Consider the following 18,658-nt stretch of genomic DNA (forward strand, 5'->3'; position numbering starts at 1 on the left):
AGATGGGGAAAATGAGGCACAGCACCAACCCAGCACCTCCCAGCACTGTCTGCCAGGTGAAAAGCAGCGCTCCACGATTCCCACTGGCACTGGGTACAGACCCACAGCCAACTGGGACCTTTCCCAGGGCTGGAAGCTGGGAATGGCAATCATTCAGCAGTGTTGCCAGGATGTGGCTCAAGGGCTGCCGTGCATGGTGTTGGCTCTCTGTGGGGCAGCCAGCCAAGGTTCATCCTTCTGCTGCCAGGCTGTTCATTAACCAGGCTCCATTTTTGGTTGTGGTGGGGATGGCTTTGGGGAAGTGCTTGGGCTGCTCTGGGTGAAACAAGTGCTCCCAAGCCAGAGGTTTGCAGATTGAAACAAAAGACCTGTAAGACCTTGGCCTTCGCTGGGACATCAGTTGCCCAAGAAGTGAGCAGGGTCCTCCCCTTGTCTGGTAAGGAAAGGGTCAGAGAGATCTGCCATCAAGGAGAGCCCGAGGCTGCAGGTGGACAGGACTGGGAGGGATGGAAAGGGATAGGCAGTTATAAGAAGAGCATTGCTGGTGGCCTCTAGGGTTGAGGGGAGCAGGGTGGTTTGGGGCCTCTACTGTGCTCAGGGCTGTGCAAACACTAGGGTGATGAGGTGGCAGGAGAACATAAAGTGCCTCTGCTTCCTGCAGAGCATCGGCAAGGGGAAGTTTTACACCTGCTGTAAAACAGCAGCTGTGATGGATTTGGGTCTGAGGCTTGGGAGGTGGTGTGGGAGCCCATTTGCAGAAGAGGCAGCTGAGGAGTTGGAGGTGGAGGCACTTCTTTGCCTCTCATTAGCAGAGCTCCTGCTCTGCATGTTTCAACCCCTAACGAGCTTTCCTGCTTCAAGGGCAGTCCCCTGCTCCTGTGCATTTCCCAGAGACCTTAAAAGCCCTGAGCTTCTCCTGGAGCATGTGCTGCCCAGGCTTCTTCCTCAGACAGGGGCTTGCAAAACACCCTGTTTACCTAACCATCACAACCTGCTGGCTCTTCCCTGAAGAGAAGCTGTGAGAGTCCTGACAGGGAGCTCAGCCCAAAAGAGGCCACTTCCCAATGCCAGGAGCCCTCTGGGATGGAGGAGGGGGCTGGAGCTGGAACCTACTGTGAGCTGTTGTCACTTCTTGCAGGTGAGTCTGTCAATGTCCCTGCTGGGTGGTGACCCAAAAATTCAGGCTTAGGAGTAAAGCAGAAGCCTTCCACTAACAAACCCACCCTGAAAGGCATCTCCCTGTAGAGCCTCACGTAGGCAAGTGTTTTGAAAATGCCTTCAAGGCTCGGTGTTGAGAAATCACAGCTCCAGATGAGAAATTGCATGAGAGTAGAAGAAGAAAAACAGGCTGAAAGGTAGGAGAGGCTGAGCCCTTGGTTGAGGAGATATAACGACAGAGCTGTTCTCTTCTACCACTTTCCTTTGGGAGGTCCTGAACTTCCCACTCCTCAGAAATCATAGAATCCAATGATTCTTGGATTGGTTGGAAAAGACCTTTAGGATCATCGAGTGCAGTCACTCACCTGACCCTGCCAAGCCCATCACTAACCCATGTCCCTCAGCACCTCAGCTAGGTGTCTTTTAAACATCAGCCTGGGACAGTGTCTGACAACCCCTTCAGGAAAAAAAGTCAGTCTTAATGTCTAATCTAAACCTTCTTGGAGCAACTTGAGGCCACTTCTTCATGTCCTGTCTGTCATTCATTAGTGGGTAGAAGAGACCAACCCCCACCTCACTAGAACCTCCTGTCAGATAGTTATAGAGAGTCATCATGTCTCCCCTCAGCCTCTTCTCTAGACTGACACTCCCATTCTCTCAGCTGCTCCTCAGACTTGTGCTCCAGACCCTTCCCCAGCTCCCTTGCCCGTCTCTGGATACACTTCGGCACCTCAATGCCTTTCTTGTGGTGAGGGGCCCAGAACCAGACACAGTATTCAAGGTGCAGCCTCATCAGTGCCCAGTACAGGGGGATAATCACTTCCTTGGTCTTTCTGGTCATACTACTGATACAAGCCAGGATGCCATTGGCCTTCTTAGCTACCTGGGCACACTGCTGGCTCATGTTCAGCTGTTGATCAGCATCCCCAGGTCCTTTTCTGCTGGACAGCTTCCTAGCCATGCTCATGCCCCTGATGGATGCTGCTTCCCCCCGAGTTTTGTCTCACAAGGTGCCACACATCAGGCAGGTCTGGCAAAAACAACCTCCCCAGAGCAGAGCAGCAGTGCTTGGCTCAGCAGGGTTTAAGGAGGATTAGTCATTGTGTGTTCCTGCCGTGTCAGCATTTGGGCTGGGGGCTGGGGGTGTAGCAAGGGGAAAGCAACCCATTAATTTTTACCTCTTGGTTGCAGAAGGAGTTAGAAGCAGTATCCTTAATAATGAGTAACAGTGGGAGTTTATTCCCTGCCCTGTGTACACCCTGAATGCCCGAGCTGTTTCTCTGGCAGTGCCTGGCTGTGGGTTTGGTGGGGAAATGTGTGTGTGTGTGTGTATGGGGCTTGGTGACTCCTTCCCCCATGGACCCCTCCTGTGGCTGTAGTTCCAAACAAGCAGAGGGATGGAGCTTTACAACTGCACATTCAGTGCCCTTTCAGAGTTCCCTTTCCTGGGGAAAGCATCTTTTGCAAGAGCCACTGTATGGCCTCCTGAGTGGGGTCTTGCCTCTGCACAGACATGAGGCCATCCTGCCTCAGTTTCCCTCGTGTGCCAGGCTCAAGCCTGCAGAGCAGGCTGCCTTGCTGTGAGCCACGCAGCCTGCTCGTGGCTGTGTCTCGGTGTGATCCTAAAAAGAACAAAAGGGAGAGAGCAGAAATGAAATTTATTGTTGGAAAAATCTTAATTAGATTTTAAGCCCCAAAGGGAGAAAAGTGAGGTATTATCTGACACAGCTAATGAGTGTTAAGGGTCTATTGTTATATTTCTTGTTTACCTTTCTGTGCTGGCTGATACGGCCCGGATCCTCGCCTGTACTGCCATAATTAGGATATCTCATCTCTTGCTGATAGGGCTGGGGATGCTCTTTAAAGCACAATGCTGTCTCATCCCTCCCTGGCAGGGTGAGCGTGATGAGGAAGGCAACTTCTGGCATCTCAGCGCTCGCTCCTGCTGCCTTGACCCTCAGAGCTGAGGGATGCCCTCTAGAGCCAGGGCTGGATCTGATAGCCCTCAGGTGATGGGCATCTCCAACAACCTCACTGATTCCTCCAAAGGGCCTTGAGGCAATTTGGTTGGAGGCCCAATCCTCCTCAGCACCTGTCACCATGCAGCATGGGGGATGACCGTGTCCTCCACAAGTCACCTCACACCCCACGGTGAAGGAGAAGGGCACCTGTGGGTACCCCCTCCTACCCCTCACTCCCTAATGCCACTGCCTCTGAAGCTTGGGCTTCAGGAAGATGTTCAGGGTTGGGACCTGCTGTGGGCTGGATGGTCTCCTTTTGGGCAGGAGACATTCAAGGGTGTTATTTTGTGTTATAAGATGTATCACAGCTTTCCTTTGTGGCCCAGGAGGGTGCAACTCATTCATCCCCTGGACCCACAGATAACAGATGGAAAGCCACCTTTATCCTGAGGCTTCCCCAATCTCCATGAGGTTAGCAAGGCTCTTCAGCCAAGGAGGTTTAAGGTGGTTCTGCTCTAGCTGTGACCACAACCCTGGGGCAGGTGGATACCTGCCTCATTCCTTGGATGTCTGTGCATAGCCTGATGGGCACAGCTGCATTAAACCACCATCCAAGGCAGGTTAGCACTGCCCTGAGGATATATGAATTACCCCAAGGTGGTTTAATTAAAGATGTATGCAGGTAAACTGCTGCTAGAAGGATCACCAGCTCCAGCCCTGGCCCTGAGCAATATAGCCTGGGGTTTATGTCCCAGTATTGGGTGAATTGACACCAAAGTGATGTGATTTTGGAGCTCCAGAAACAAAAAGGGAGCCTGTGCCACTGCTGTGGTCCTCCAGGCTGGAGAAGGAGCCCAGTCACCCAGGTGGGAGCTGAGTGTGGCACGTAAGGGTGGCTGTGTGTGTGGGCAGGGGGGCTGCAAAGTTTTTGGTCTCAATTCAAGCCACTGAAAGCCAGAAGTAAAATACCATCCATTGTTGGTTTATACACCCATAGTAGCCAAACAAACATCCCTGGAGCCTGTCCTTATCGCTTTATTACACCTGCTAGAGTGAATAGATTAAAGAGGATGGGGGGGGGGGGGGGGGGGAGAAAGCAGAAGAATCCAGCAGAAAAAACTGGGTTTTGGGATTGTTAATTATTCTCTGGGGTCTCTAATCTTTAACTGGCAAACAGCATCACTAACTGTCTTAAAGCCCCTCCTGGAACATCCTGATAATAAGCCATCTGCATGAAGGCACCCCGTTATCTGCCCTCCTCCAGCCGCCTGTGACATGGCTGGAGTGGGAGATAATGAATGTGTGGTGTGTAATAACGACACTGTCATTCATGATTATCGACCTGATACCCAACCTTTTAGCTCCATTGTTTGTGCTTCAGAAAAGAAGGAGGAAAAAAAAAACCCACCCAAACCTAAAAAGGAGGAGGAATAGAAGAAAAAGGGGAGTTTTTGGTGCTCGAGGCTGTCCCGGCGTCCCAGAAGCGTCTGTGCCAAAGGGGGCTGGCTCTTGTAGCATCTCCCTGAGGGTTTGGTGGTACCCTGGAAAGGACTTGTCTGTGGATTGGTGGCTACTGTAGCCATGGTGATGGAGAGAGAGAGCCGAGACAGCATAGAAATGTCACTGCCTGGCAGGGAGCCGTTTGGGGCAAATGCTCAGGCGATTAGATCTGTGTCACCGGGCGCTGCCCGGCTCCTCGCCTGGCTTTTTGCAGCTCTCAAAGCCGTTTAGCAGTGGCTTGGCACAGGAGGTTATCTTGAACACGCTGCTGTCCAGAAACTGCCAGTGTTTGAAGGTGGAGGAGATGTTTGGGTTGCCCAGTTTGACCTGGATAAGCTGAAAAGCACAAGCATTTTCTCCTGGTTGCCGCTGCGTTATGGCTCTGTAGTGAATTGGTGCTGCAAGATCTTCCCCCAAAAGCTCTGGTCCTTCAGACTGCAAACCTGGGTTAAGCATCATACTTAATAGGGAAAGACTTTAAAGTGTTTGGCTCAGGTTACAACAATTATTGGCAAAACTGCCTGGAATCGTGATTCTGTTTTGCAATAAACAACTGCAGTGGTTTTTTCCCTCTCTTTGCCAGAGCAGTTTTCCCAGGGAAGATCTTTCCTGGAAGTGCTTGGGGCTGGGATGTCCCTAATAGTCAGAAGGACTCTGGAAACTAAACAAGCAGCCTAGGTCATGGCAGTGAGTAGGCTGATGGCTTCAAAACACAGGGCTGGGAGGCCAAACGGGGCATCATAGAGAGACAGGGATGGGCAGCAGCTGTGGATCCTCATCAGATCTAATTGTTCCTGTTCTGGCCTAATCCCTCCATGCCCAAACCAGAAAATGCTGTCAGAATGTCTAAAGTGCCACGTAATATCCCTTTGCAACCCACCACTGAGGAGGCTGAGCTGTGTCTTTGTGGCCAAGTGGTCCCTAAGCTCATTGCTTGGACCACAAGCGTGGGAGTGGATGAGCAGAGCTGCAAGGTGGTTTGCTGGCTCTCGGATGAGTGTCTGAACTGTTTGACAAACAGGGCCAGTAATGCAAAGCTGTATCAAAGTGCTGCCCTCCAATGGCCTCGCTGTGTTGGTGCTGAGGAGGAGAAGGAGAGCTGCAGACTGGCGTTTGAGACCAGCCTCAGTCCAACGTTGGTGCAATGGAGCTGGCATCAGCATCTCCACAACCTGCAACCCGTCTCTTCCAGGGGCTGAGAAGCAGAGGGGTCGGAGCTACAGCTGCCTTGCAAAACCCAGACAAGCTGCACCTTGCTGGTTATTCACAGCATCATAGGGATGGAGCATCTTTCTTATGGGAAAGGCTGTGGGACCTGGGGCTGTTCAGCCTGGAGAAGACTGAGAGGGGACCTCATTAACACTTATAAGTACCTAAAGGATGGGTGTCAGCAGGATGGGGTGATACTTTTTTCTGCAGTGCCCAATGAGAGGATGAGGGGTAATGGATATGGGCTGGAACACAAAGAGTTCCACTTCAACACAAGGAGAAACTTGTTTGGTGCTGAGATGAGGGAGCCCTGGCCCAGGCTGCCCAGGGAGGGTGAGGAGGCTCCTTCTCTGCAGGTTTCCAAACCCACTTTGACATGTTCCTGTGTGATCCGATGGAGGGGAACCTGCTTTAGCAGGGAGCTGGGCTGGATGAGCACTAGATGTCTGTTCCACACACACCCCCACCTTTCTGTCATTCTCTCCTATTAGGTACTGAGACAGCCAAAATGAAGGTCTGTATCCAGCCCTAGAGGAGCCTTGTTTCTCAAATGGAGGGTGCAGCAGGGGAGCAGGAGGCTGTGGGGGGTTGTTCAGATGTGGAGCTGCTCAGATGTGGCTCAGAGGATTTTTTACCAGGGATGGGAGAGGACTTCAGGAGGACTCCACGTTTTTTCTGGGTCTCCCACTGCCACCTAGTGATCTATTTCCCACCCCAGACCTGCAGCTCCATCCACATGGCTCACCGTGGCCTGGAAGCTCAGCTGTAGCCCGTGCAGTGGGTCCCTACACCTCCAAAACAAGCCCGGCCCGGGGCCAGCGCAGGCTTGCAGCCCTTGGGCAGTTCACTCGTGTACTGAGCAGTCAGTTCTCAGCCTCTGCAGAAAAAGGCTTGAGGTGGACTCGGGCTCCCTCTTGGGACGGCTGGTTTTTTTGCAAGCTGATTTTGTTCTTGCCACCGGTGTTTTGGGGATGGTAGGATGGTGATTCCTGTTTTGCTTTGTTTGACCTCAGATCATTTCTGTTGTTTCCTTACCACGGGGACTCCCAGAGGCAGAGAGGAGAGCTTGGTAACCTGTGGCATGGGAGGGGTGGAAACAGACTCCTAAGCCTCAATGTAGGGGGCAAACTCACTGAAATAACCCTTGCAGCTTGGCTGGGCTGTACCCTTGGACACAACCTTGCCTCCGGGTTGCTGGAAGTCATACTGTACCTGCCTGGCCCCCCAAATGCAAAGGAAGCCAAAGCCATGCTTGGAGAGCATCTCTGTGAGGCTTTATTCTCATTTCAGAGAGGAAGACAAGGTTAATGACAAGGTTAATAAGGTTTTGAGGGTGCTGGGTGCTCTCTCTAAGCTACATAGTGACATATCTCAGTGCTGGCTCATGAGCAACCTGAGCTCAAGGAAGTTCAGCACCAGGGCAGAAAAACCTGCTGGTGTTTGTGTCTAACAGCAGGCACACAGGGAATAATTTGGAGTGGCATGTGGGGCTGCAGTGTGGATGCAGGGAGGAACTCTTCTGCCCTCAGGCTGGAGGCAGGGGAGGTGTGTTGTGCTCAGGCAGTGTCCAAGCTTTATACATCCATGCAAACCATGCCCACATCGGTCACTGATGCATGAGCAGAGAGCTGGCAGGGCTGAGAAGATGCAGGCAGGTGATGGGAGTGCCACCAGGCAGCGTGCGAGGGCAGGAGGGAGATGAGGAGAGAGGACGTGGAGGATGCCCAGGGGGGTGAAGCCGTGCTGCACAATCCCCTTGGCAGTGCTGCACCTCATGCAAGGACAGGATCTGGACCTATTGGATTCAGGGTGCATGTGAGGGGGCTCAGCAGACCCTCCTGGATGGCAGCAGGGAGGGAGGTGAACTGGGGGGAGGATTGAGGTGGCCAGGGTGGGCCTGTTTGGTGTGGAGGGTAGCCCTTGGGAAAGCACTTGTCCCCCACTGTGGTACCCCAGTCACAGGGTCAGTGAATCTTCTGCAAGTACAGGTGGATCCCGTTGCCAGACCTGAGGATCAGCTGTGGTAGCAGCATGGGAGGCTTGGAGGCGTTGGGACAGAGCTCGAAGCGGAGCAGGGTCAGGGCCAGAGCCACCTTCATCTCATTCATGGCAAACTGTTGCCCAATGCAGTTCCTGAGGAGAGGATGAGAAATACTCCTACTGCAGCTTTCACCCTTGACCACCTCAGAGCTGGGCTCAGCCCCTGCACAAACTTCCCAAAGCGGCAGCTTTGAAGTGCTGGGGGGTGGGCTCCAGCTGCTGCAAGGATGCTGCCACAGCTTATCTAGGGATCCCCCTCATGCCCACACAAGGATGCACCCAGCTCTGCTGTGGGGTAGTGCTGTTGTTTGTTACCAAGCATTGGAAAAAAAGAGAGAAATCAAGAGAATTGGAGATTTCTTCACTAGAGAGTGCTACATAGATCCAGCTGAAAACCAGACACCTCAGAAAGGTTATTTTTGACTCTGTGTGCACTCAGAAAGGTTATTTTTGACTCTGTGTGCAGTATCTCCTCTTGTAAGTTACTGAGACCTCAGTATCCTGCATCTGTCTATTGATACCACATGGGAACCACAGAGATGTGGCCCCAACTTGGTTCTGAGTTGCACTGGGTATTTACCCTGAGACAAAGGAGCCCATGTTCTCACTGCAGGCAACAGAAAAATGTAAATAGCTCCACAAATTCACAAGAAAAGTGTGTGGAACTCTACAGCCCCAAAGTCTGGAGTGTGAGAAACACTCTGGAGCGTGTTAGGGGTCCTGGGATGGAAAGCCTGCTTGAGCTGGCTGAGTCAGCCTGGCTCATGGGCTCTGAGGGAGGATTAACTTCAGGAGCTTGGGTCTGATCTAGGCCTCCTATACAAGGCAGCCTATGGGGAAAGAGGGATGAAGGATCTCCTACCTGGGTCCAGCAGAGAAAGGCAGGAAAGCATGGGAATGCCTCTGTGATGAGTTCTCTGGAGAAAACCTCAGGGGATCATACTTCTGTGGGAGCAACAAAGGCCCTTTGGTCAGTGTTGGCTCTGACACAAGCAGCAGCAGCTTCTCCCCTAGTCCCCAGGGTAGGGCTGAGTGTGGAGGAGCTGCAGCTCACATTCATCCCTCTGCAAAGCCCAGCCATGTGGATGAGAAGAGGACACTGATAACCATGTGGATCATCCCCTTGGAGTACCCAAATCACCCACTGCAGTGTACAAGACGCCTGAGGGCATTTTCTCATCCATGGTAGCAATGATCAAGTCAGAAGTGTCTGACTCTGCCTCTCCAGAGAGCCAATGGGGAGGGGCAGCTGCTGACCCTCCTTCAGGTTTCCCAGCTATTTCTTTCCTTGAAGCCTCTAAGACATCATCTTTGAATCACACATTGTTTGGAGGGCTTGCAATGTCTTATATCATTCAGTGCCCTAACTATCCAGGGCTGCTGAAAGCAGCCTGAGTATCTCCATCACCATGCAAGAAGACAGTCAATTCAACACCCTGTCCCAGCACTTTGTTCTGTTCAAAGACTTTGGAGTGTTTGGTAACTTCATTGAACTTTGCATTTAGATATGGACCATTGGAACAAGAAGGGAAAACAAAGCCCTAAACATGGCAGAGAGGCACAGGCTGCCTTGTTCAAGAGGAGTGGGTGCTTGGGCTCAGAGATCATGGAATCATAGAATGGTAGGGGTTAGAAGGGACCTCTAGAGCTCATCTAGCCCAATCCCCAGCCAAAGCAGGTCCACCTAAATCATCTTGCCCTTCTCGTTACCTCGGGGTCTTCCCACACATCCCGGTTCCTGTGAATACCAAATATGCTCAGTGAAATGTGGCAGCCTGGAAAAGAAAGAAGAAGCTGGTGACATCTCAGAGTGAAGACCCAGGATAGGTGTTTGTATGACATTCTCCCTCTCTGGGCTCTGCAGGAGCTGTTGAAGGAGATCTGGCAGGTACAATGCCCAGCCTGCTGAAGCAGGTCACCTCCTGAAACTCTCACACGGAAGAAACAATGGCCTCGGAGCTAGACCCCATTTTGGCACCAGTGGATGAGCTTTTAGTCTTGGCCAACACTCTGGAAGTCCCCTCTGAGCTATTTGAACACCCCACGGTGCATGTCCTTGGGCTCTCTCCAGCCACCCTTTCAGGAGAGCTGTGATGGTGAGCCGTGGTGGCCCCGTATGGCCCTCTGGAGAGAGACAAGAAGCTGGAATTCCCACCAGCCCCTCCACACAGCAGCTCTACAGAGGATGCCCCACTTCTTACAGACAGCACTGTGAAGGATGAACAAACTCCACAAACCTTCTGGCAAGCTGCGTCCATCGGCAAACGTGACGGGTTTGGAGGTGTATCGGGACACGGAGGGAACCGGTGGGAACAGGCGCATGCTCTCCTTGATGCACATTGTGCTGTAAGTCATCTTCCCCAGGTCCTCCCTGAAAGCAAGCCAGGAGGTCAGGCTCTTGGTTTGCATGGCAGCAATGAGGACACAAGCAATGGGGATTGAATGGGCTGGACCACCGTGTTTCCCATCTCCTGTTAGGGTTTCTCCTTCTTCTAGTCCTTCCTTTGCTGCCAACATTACTATGTGAAAAGCAGAATGGCCCAGTGCAGATGCAGTATGAGTGAAGTTTTCTTCTCAGGATGAGTGAAAGGAGTTCAAAGTAAAGCAATAAGAAGCCTTAGCTCACCATTCAACAGTATCTCGGTCTCCCATGATCCCTTGGATCTCCTCCCTGCACCGTTGCTGATGCTCTGGATGTAATGCCAGGCAGTAAAAGAGCCAGGAGATCCCACTGGCTGTGGTATCATGACCCTCAAACATGAAGGTGTCCACTTCAGCACGCAGGTCCTCATCAGAGAGCCCCACTCCATTTGCATCCTGACAAAGAGGAGAGTATGTCAGCCTGCAGCACACATTAATTTGGCTTGCTCCTTTGGGATATAAAACCAGCCCCAGATGCTGATGAGGTAGGGCCTGATTTGGTGTCTTTTGCATCTCCCTCTACATCAGGAAGTAGAGCCAGTGCAAAAGACATCCAATACATGTGAGAACCTGCTGATTGCTGCTTGCAGTCAACAAAGCTGCTGAGCTGGGCTTTGGTGGGATAGCAGATCCCAGCCCTTCAGAAGGGCACCCTATTGATGCCCTACTAAGGGTCCCTGTTATGCTTTTCAGTAGTTTGTTTTGGACAACTTTTGTTTCAGATTGGAAAGATGAAAGAAAGTGGTGGCTCCAGAAGGATGGTGAGCATAGAGCTTATCTCCTCCCTGAATACCAAATGGCAGCTTCTGTAAGTATATGAAGGTGTCTGTGAAGGTAAAACTACAGAAAGTAAGGAACAGAATATCTTGAGAGGATTACAGCCAAGCTGCCCCCTTTGTAACCTTTCCAAGGATCTTTTCTAACAGCTCAGTTTAAAGTATTAATGTACTTAATGAAAATGAACAAGGAAGATGAAAGTCTGCCCAAGTTATTTATGCTCAGTCACTGCAAATCACACATTTGTACTTCTTTTTCAATCTACCCTTCCCTGAGCTAGGAAGTCTGGAGTGAGGAAACTGTTACCACCAGCTCCAGCCAGGGCTGATGAGCTCCTCATTTGATAGGATTATTTCAAACATTCACCTTGGTACAAAGAAGAATGTCCAGAAAATCTAGGTGTTTCTTCTTCTGGATCTTGTCAAGTTCCTTCTCACTGGAGAGCAACATCTTTCTTTCTTTTATTACCTTATCTGCATAAAAGAACCATCAGTTAAATGTGTCCTGTCCTGCCAGGAGCAGTACTTGTTGGATTGGACTCTGTTTAATGTGTAACCTTCTGGCCAGTGGATGTCAATGCAATCCCTCTCTAAGCTGCTTCAGATAAAAGTGGGAGAGAGGTCCAGAAGGCTGGGGAGAAGAAATACCTGTGTGGTCATGGGCCAGTTTGCAGACATCCTGAAACTCACGGCCTTTGTGAGTCCAGTCATAGAAGATATCAGTGAAAGAAAAATTCCGGATTCTGTGGCTCACGAGGTAGCTCAGGTCATAAACAGCTCTGATGTAATGGTCTGAGTTGCTGTAAGGGGACCAAGGTTAAAGCTGGTGTTAGCAACAAGAGTGGGGAAACAGGAGAGCTTGTTTTCCCAGGACTTGAAAGTTCAGGCACTGACCTCTGAGTCTGACAGTTGCTGTTGTAACTGAAGGCACATTTCATGATGCTGTCTAGAGTCATCAAGCTGATATCTTGAAAGAGCTCCACTGATTTCCTCTCTGCTTTCTTTTCCCACTTATCCTAGTGGTGGAGACAGGGGTAAGGAGGGACAGGCTACCACCCAGAGTCAGGTCATATTTTCCTGTCCTTCCCAGGTCTACACTGCTAATTATTTCCTTTTCTGCAAGCAGAGGCTTGAGTTCACTCTGTATGCTGTGGATCTAATCAAACTCTTCTGTGTGTTTCTTTTTTCCAGGTTTACCTTCACTGGGCTAGGAAAGGACAAAATCAGTGGCTGATTTTGTTGGAAAGCAGATGAAAGAGAGAGTAAGTGGAGTGGCCAGAGGAAGGTGAGGGGAGCAATGTCAGAACTTCAAAACTACTCAGTGAAACTCTAGGAACCATCTAAGTCCATCTCAGTCATTCTCAGACCTGATTATTTTCACTGGTGCACAGCTGAAAGGTAAAAGTAGCAGGAGTTATAATTCTTACCAGCATCACTTTGACTGAGTCTGACATCAGGGTCACATAAGATTTCAGCACATCATAATGAAAGGCTGGGGTGAGCATCTTCCGATGCTGGAACCATTTGGGTCCTTCCAAGATCAACAGCCCCTGCCCTGGAGACACAAACAGCAAAGGTACAACTGTCTGCTGTAGACTCTGATCACAGCTTTGACAACCTTACTACTGCTTTTGGCCAAGCATAGGTTAATGTGCAGGATCTGAGGGGAGGAAGAGGTGGTGCTGGAACCTTTTCTGCAGCCTCTCTGAGGCTGTTCACAGCAACACTCTTTGGATGGAGGAGAAACACCCTCGTGTCCTTCACTGCAGCCAGCCATGCACACCTCATGTACCCTGAAACCAAACTCATGATTGCAGAGGCACAGGAATTGCTCTCTCATAAGAGTTTTTCTTCCCTAAATGAAATACTTGGGTGCCTTTTGCAGCACACACTGACAGTTGCTAGAAGGACTCTGGAGGTCTACCTCAAAGCTGTCCTCCCCTGGACCCTCCTGTCCGTGGTGTCTCACCCAGTTATCCATGGCAGCATTCCCTGAGCTAACAGAAGGTTGCTTTGTGAAGGTCAGGCTGCATGACCCAAGGCAAAGCCACCCAATGTGCTCCACGACTAGGTGGGCACCACCAGTACTAATGCTCACACTCACAGAAACCCTCTCATTTGCAAGCTCTGGATTGAGAATGGAAGCAAGCAAAATAAAGGAAGATGAGAAGCTGCTGAAAAGTGAAAGAGATAATGGAAGAGGATGACTTACCAATCCAGGGAGCTAAGAATCTGTAAGGTATTTTGGGCTTGCGGTCTGTAAAACAACATAGATGCCAAGACAGTGTGAATGGCTAATGAATTCAGCAGAGCAAAAGGGAAACTCAGCATAAATTGGCATTACAGTTCCTCCTCGAGATCACAGTGTAGAATCAGCCTCATTTCAACATGTAAAAGGTAGAGTTTAAATATGAACTCAGTGGGCTTGAGAAAAACAGAGAAAAGTGTGATGAGGAGTGTGTGTGGGAAAGAAATGGTCATGGCAAATCTCAAAGTTGAGAACAATGAATGGGAGTTACTGGGGATGCCCATGTGTGTAGCATCCACAGGCATCAAGCTCCACAGAAAGGGGCAGAGGACAAGACTTTTGATGTCTTCTGAGAGTCATTGCCATGACAGCTCACCTACATTACTGGGGTTATGAGTAAGCACAGATATTGTGGGTGTAGATGCCATAGAAGCAGTGAGACACGTGATAATGGAAACAGAGAACGGGAACAGCACGTGATCACTGTTTTGCATGAGAATACAAACTGCTCCATGAAACCTGGGCTGGGCTGGAAGTTTGTGAAGGGGAGCAAAGGAGGAATTGCAATAGCTGTGAGGGAAAGTAGCAGGAGAGATGACTCCAGGCAAGTTTCCCATTATGTTCTCAGTAGAGAAGCGTCAAGGACATGACTTCTCAAAACCAGATGTAAAGGCTTACCTGTTTGGGCAAGTATGACTTTGGCATATTCAGGATGGTGGATTATTAGAGAAGGCATGACTGGTCCATGCCATCTGTGAAAGGCATAGGGGTATTCTTCTCCCCATGACTGTATTTGATACAACATTTTTTCAGCAGTTATCTGCAACGACAGTTAAGCAGGAGCTGAATTCAGGCAGGGAAAGAGAGCAGAGGCTAAACTTGCCCTCTTATGGAAAGCATATGCAAGCTGTAGGTGGAGGAGGTGCAGGACTTAAGGGACCCTGTACAGGTGGCAAAGCTGCCTGGGCTGCACAAGGCAGCTCCAGGGAGAGTTCCTAGCTGGGGTCAGCTACAGTAGAGCCACATTAGGATGGCCTGGGCTTGGAGTGGCTTGGTATTGTACTCAGGAGGTACAGTTGGCAGGGGCAATGCCAGGATGACTGGTCAACAGGCCAGGGGGAACAAGGCTGTTACAGCCCTGTTCTCTAAATTCAGCAGTGCAAGGCAGGTATGCAACATGAAACCAAAAAACATCTGCACTACAGAAGGAGAAAAATGTCTGTAATGAAGTTCCCTGTTTTTGTGACCATTTCTTCTTCAGTGGGTGCTGGGGGAGAGACTCTTATTGGTAGAAGATTTAGTGCAGAGGAGAGACATTTTAAGTTTTCCCATATTTAAGTACCTTTATGAATGCCCCAGAAATCACCTAACTCCATATTTAAGCATGTGATCCCAAACAACACAGCTCTATTCTTCACCAAAATGATGTCCATCTCGTATCACTCTTTCTGCCTGCTCTGCAAAAGTCTTGGGACTCTCTGTACAACGAGGTCCTCTTCTGTAGTAAGAAGCAGGAGCATGGGACATGCACACCCCACTCAGTGCCCCCTCACATCCTGACTCACATCTTCCACAGTTAGTGGGGCAAACCCACCCTGACTGAGCCCAATTCCCCTCTTACCAGGTGATTGTGGCCATAGAGCCAGTGTTTTGGAGGACCAGGGAATGCCTCCAGAGCTTTGATGAGTTTCTTCCTCTTCTGGTAGAACTGGGCCACCTTCAGCAGCACGAAGATGACACCAAGCACCACAGACAACTGCAAGATGATAGCAGAAGGTCTGGCTATGTTGTCCAGCAGAGACACCATGCTGGCCCTGTGTCCAGGATACCTGATGCTGCCTTCTCCTGCCTGCTTCTCTTCTCCTTCTGTGCCTAACCAGAAGCTAGGCACAGATAAAAGTCCTCTCCCTCCTGCTCTGCTGGGACTAAGCCTGGTGAAGCACTACTGTCAGCAATTTTTAGCAGCAGGAATGTCATGTTAAACAATACATCAGCCTGGCTGGCAGCCCAACTGCTTATTGCCCTCACTCACCCTTTGACCTTCTTCTAGCAACCTGTGAAGGGAGGTAGTTTAGTTAACAACCAGCCTCTGCATATTTGCTACTTTCTTTGAAGTCCTGTACACCCAAGAAACAAGTGAAAGCACTCACAGTCATTCATGCCCAGGTGGACAAAGCCATAGGAGAGAGAAGGTAAGAGGCAGCCAAGCTTGGGCTCTAGCAGAGCTCCATGTTGCCCTCAGCCAAATTCAGGTCTAGAAGTCATTCATCTGCTCCACCTTCACGTCCCTTAGAGGGATGTTTGACTGTATCCCACTGCTTCTGCCTCCTCTTGGAAGCTGAGCTGTGGATTTTCAGGCTGACCATTGATCCCCCTGTTGACAGTAGCTGGTGCAGTACATGGTCTCTGTCATCTGCATCATCACCTAGTCCTCAAGTGGTGACAGTCTACAAATGCTCAGCCATGATGTGTTGGTAGCAGTAGTTTCTAACTGTGGCCTCCAGCTCCAGGCTCTTGTTTCCAGAGCTCCTGGGTTTGCAGCTTTAAGTTGTCAGCATGGAGATTTCTCCATAAGATGAGACAAAAACAATAATATTGAGATACCTTCTATGGTGAATACTCAAGGCACAAAAGGCAATGGACATGTCAGCTGGCTAACAGCCAGCTCCTACCATACATGTCCAGATGCCTGCTAAAGTTTGGGCTGAAGAGGGGGGGGTCTGTCCATTGCTTCTGCATGCAGATAGTAGAAGATTGGTCTAGAAACACTCTTTTCTCTTGAAAGGCATCAACTCAATGACCTACTTTTAGCTTGTTCCTGGTGTGCAACTAACCTTTTGTTAGTCTGCCAGCATTGTCTGTGACACTAAGTTTCTTCATCACTTCCCTAGATCTAGTGATTGCCTAAGTTCCTCAGCTGAGGGAAGGTGACCCAGCCAACACTACAGCTGTCTGCACGGCACTGGGCTTTTGTTAGCATGGCAGGAAGGTGCATTGGAAAGAGTCACTGGCAACAGCTGAAGAACTCATATCTCCCCAGGTTTAGGTGCTTTGGCTGCTTGAGCCCTGTCCTAGCACATTTTTCAGCTCCTCAATTTGTCTGTCCCCTGAACTAGACTCTTGTAACTTACGTTAAAACTATATCTCTGGTTCATCAGATTGTAAAGAAGAGGAAGGAGTTCTATTCTTGATTGACATTTGTCATCCTGTTTTATCCCCATCAATTGCTGATATGCTTTGGCCCAGAGAGAGCCTGGTAAATCATTATAGCCACATCTGCCAACAGTATTAAACTTTAAAGAGTACACCGTGTCTCCTTGCGTTGCCTTGGAGAACACCCCTGGCAGGCACAGCACAGCCTTGCCTTTTCACACACTTGGCCATCTTAATGAAACTCAAGTGTCCATTGTTATGCCAAGCCAGCTGAGTCTGTGTAAAAGTTCAGAGGATAGTTAAAGTCTATTTTTCAGGAGGCAGAAGGCTGCACTCTGCCAGGTTAGGCTTTTCTTAGGAGTGGCTTTGGCTGTAACCAGAGCAAGAGGGACTCAATCTGCTGTGACAACTTCACACTCCTGAGCAGAAACACTTGTCTCCAGGGACCTCACAGCCATGGAAGGTGCAGTAGATACATCTAGTTCCTCTAGATCTTCCTATATATCCTCCACCTGTCCTGCAGCACCATCAGGAGAGGAGGCTGTGCAGCCTGGTGGGTCAACTGGCCAGTTGGCTGGGAAGTATCCAGGTTGCACTTGGTTGGGATGCTTCCTGCCTATCTGAGGAGTGGGGGGAAGAATGAACACAGGACCCATTTTTGGGCTGTCTGAGTCAGATCTGTGGCTCTGTAAGCTCCCTTTGAAATGTGGGTCTGACTTAAACAGGCTGGGCAGGTGAAAGGTGTGGGGAGAACACCGTTACCATGTGCTTTCTCTTGTTATCAGATGAGGTCACAAGGAAAGTTTGGACGGGTCTTCCATGAAGCTTGGGATTAACCCCAAAGTTAGGCTCAAGTGCTGTATGCAACAAGAGATCTAATTGCCCATCTCTCCTCCAGGCTCTCTCTCCTCCAGGCTTTTTTTTTCCTTTCAACCATCTCTAAAATGGTCTTTGGGCTCTTTCAGAGATGCCTCTTCTAGGAAACAATTCATAAAGCACTAGCCTTGCCCATGACTAAGGATAGGAGGGGAAAGGGGAGACCCATGAGGCTGAGGATTTTGGAAGGTGGGATTGCAACTGTAGGTACCTCATGTGAAGGTCATAGAGTCACAGGATGGTAGGGATTGGAAGGGACCTTTAGAGATCATCTGGTCCAACCCCCCTGCAGAAGCAGGGTCACCTAGATCAGGTCACACAGGAACATGTCCAGGTGGATCTTGAAGACCTGCAAGGAAGGATCTACAGTATGCTCCTAAACACAGCAATGTTTTGTAGTTGGGTGCCTTACAAAGTCCATGTAAGGAAAACAGAAAGAGGTGGGAGTTGAGGCTGTGGTCAGTACCCATGGAGCTGTTTCAGGCTGTCCTGTGGCACCTACCTAATTACCAGACTGTCAGATCTGGATCCATCCAGCACCTTTCAGTAATCACCCATAAAATAACTCAGAAATCCTCCAAGACCCACTGGTGGAAAGGTCAGACAGGTGTAGTTGCTGGCATGGCCTCAGGTGAAACGTGTATAACAACACAGAAATTGTCACTAGTGACAAAGTTCATGGACAACAGCTTTGACCATGGATTTCTGAGCAGGGTGAACTTTTACCTGTCTGACTCTCTGATAGTTGTTTAATAATCAGTAACAACTCTTGAATGTGGTGCCAAGGACATATGGGTTGTCTTGAAAATCAAGAGTTGATAGGGAGGGAACACAGGGGACAGAGTGGCTAACCCCACACTTATGGGAATTTAGAGCAAGAATCTGAGCTGGGCTGATAGCAAAACTGAGTGCTTAACCCAGCCTCCAGCCTGTGCACTTTCTGTTTCACTGGTGGATGGAACAGAAATGCTTTTCTCATCTTTCAGAAATCTCATGGCAAGAAGGGCCATGAACATTTGTCACAACACTCTTTAGCACAGCCTGGGGAAGACAAGCATTTTTACAGGAGAGAGACCATGGAAGTGCAAACAGGATAGTAGCCACAGAGCCACAAGTGGAGAAAAGCAAAAGGGAATAGCAGTAGTCATTGTAAGCAATTGGGACAAGGCCACAAACAGTCTGCTTAGCATCAGGAGAACCTATAGCACTGATCCTCCCAGGTGTTCTGACTTAACTACAGAGCCTCTGGAAGAAGATCTCACCATGACAAAGGGTCTCCTGACAGCCAGAGATGTTGGAAGGGTGAACAGAAGGCT

General features: G+C 49.8%; 1 protein-coding gene across 1 annotated transcript; it reads right to left on the minus strand.

Annotated features, from left to right (window-relative positions):
• Positions 1–7,770: 7,770 nt before the first annotated feature.
• Positions 7,771–15,120, minus strand: LOC104558005 (cytochrome P450 4A5). The gene is made up of 12 exons (XM_062003468.1): positions 14,935–15,120; positions 13,992–14,133; positions 13,278–13,322; positions 12,493–12,620; positions 11,960–12,081; positions 11,714–11,865; positions 11,433–11,539; positions 10,495–10,685; positions 10,106–10,239; positions 9,579–9,643; positions 8,731–8,813; positions 7,771–7,961 (listed from the first exon to the last, which is right to left on the minus strand). The coding sequence occupies exons 1-12, from the start codon at positions 15,118–15,120 to the stop codon at positions 7,793–7,795; spliced, it is 1,524 nt and encodes a 507-aa protein (XP_061859452.1). The 3' UTR covers positions 7,771–7,792.
• Between the last annotated feature and the right edge of the window lie 3,538 nt (positions 15,121–18,658).

The sequence above is a fragment of the Colius striatus genome, chromosome 10 (genome assembly GCF_028858725.1).
Source record: "Colius striatus isolate bColStr4 chromosome 10, bColStr4.1.hap1, whole genome shotgun sequence".
NCBI classification, from domain to species: Eukaryota; Metazoa; Chordata; class Aves; order Coliiformes; family Coliidae; genus Colius; species Colius striatus.

Coding starts and splice junctions, on each gene's coding strand:
- LOC104558005 (XM_062003468.1), bottom strand. CDS start 15,120: ATGGTGTCTCTGCTGGACAACATAGCCAGACCTTCTGCTATCATCTTG. Junction 11,866..11,959: donor AGCAACTGTCAGACTCAGAG/GTCAGTGCCTGA, acceptor GTCCCCTTACAG/CAACTCAGACCATTACATCA. Junction 7,962..8,730: donor CCTTTCTCTGCTGGACCCAG/GTAGGAGATCCT, acceptor TCCTCTCCTCAG/GAACTGCATTGGGCAACAGT.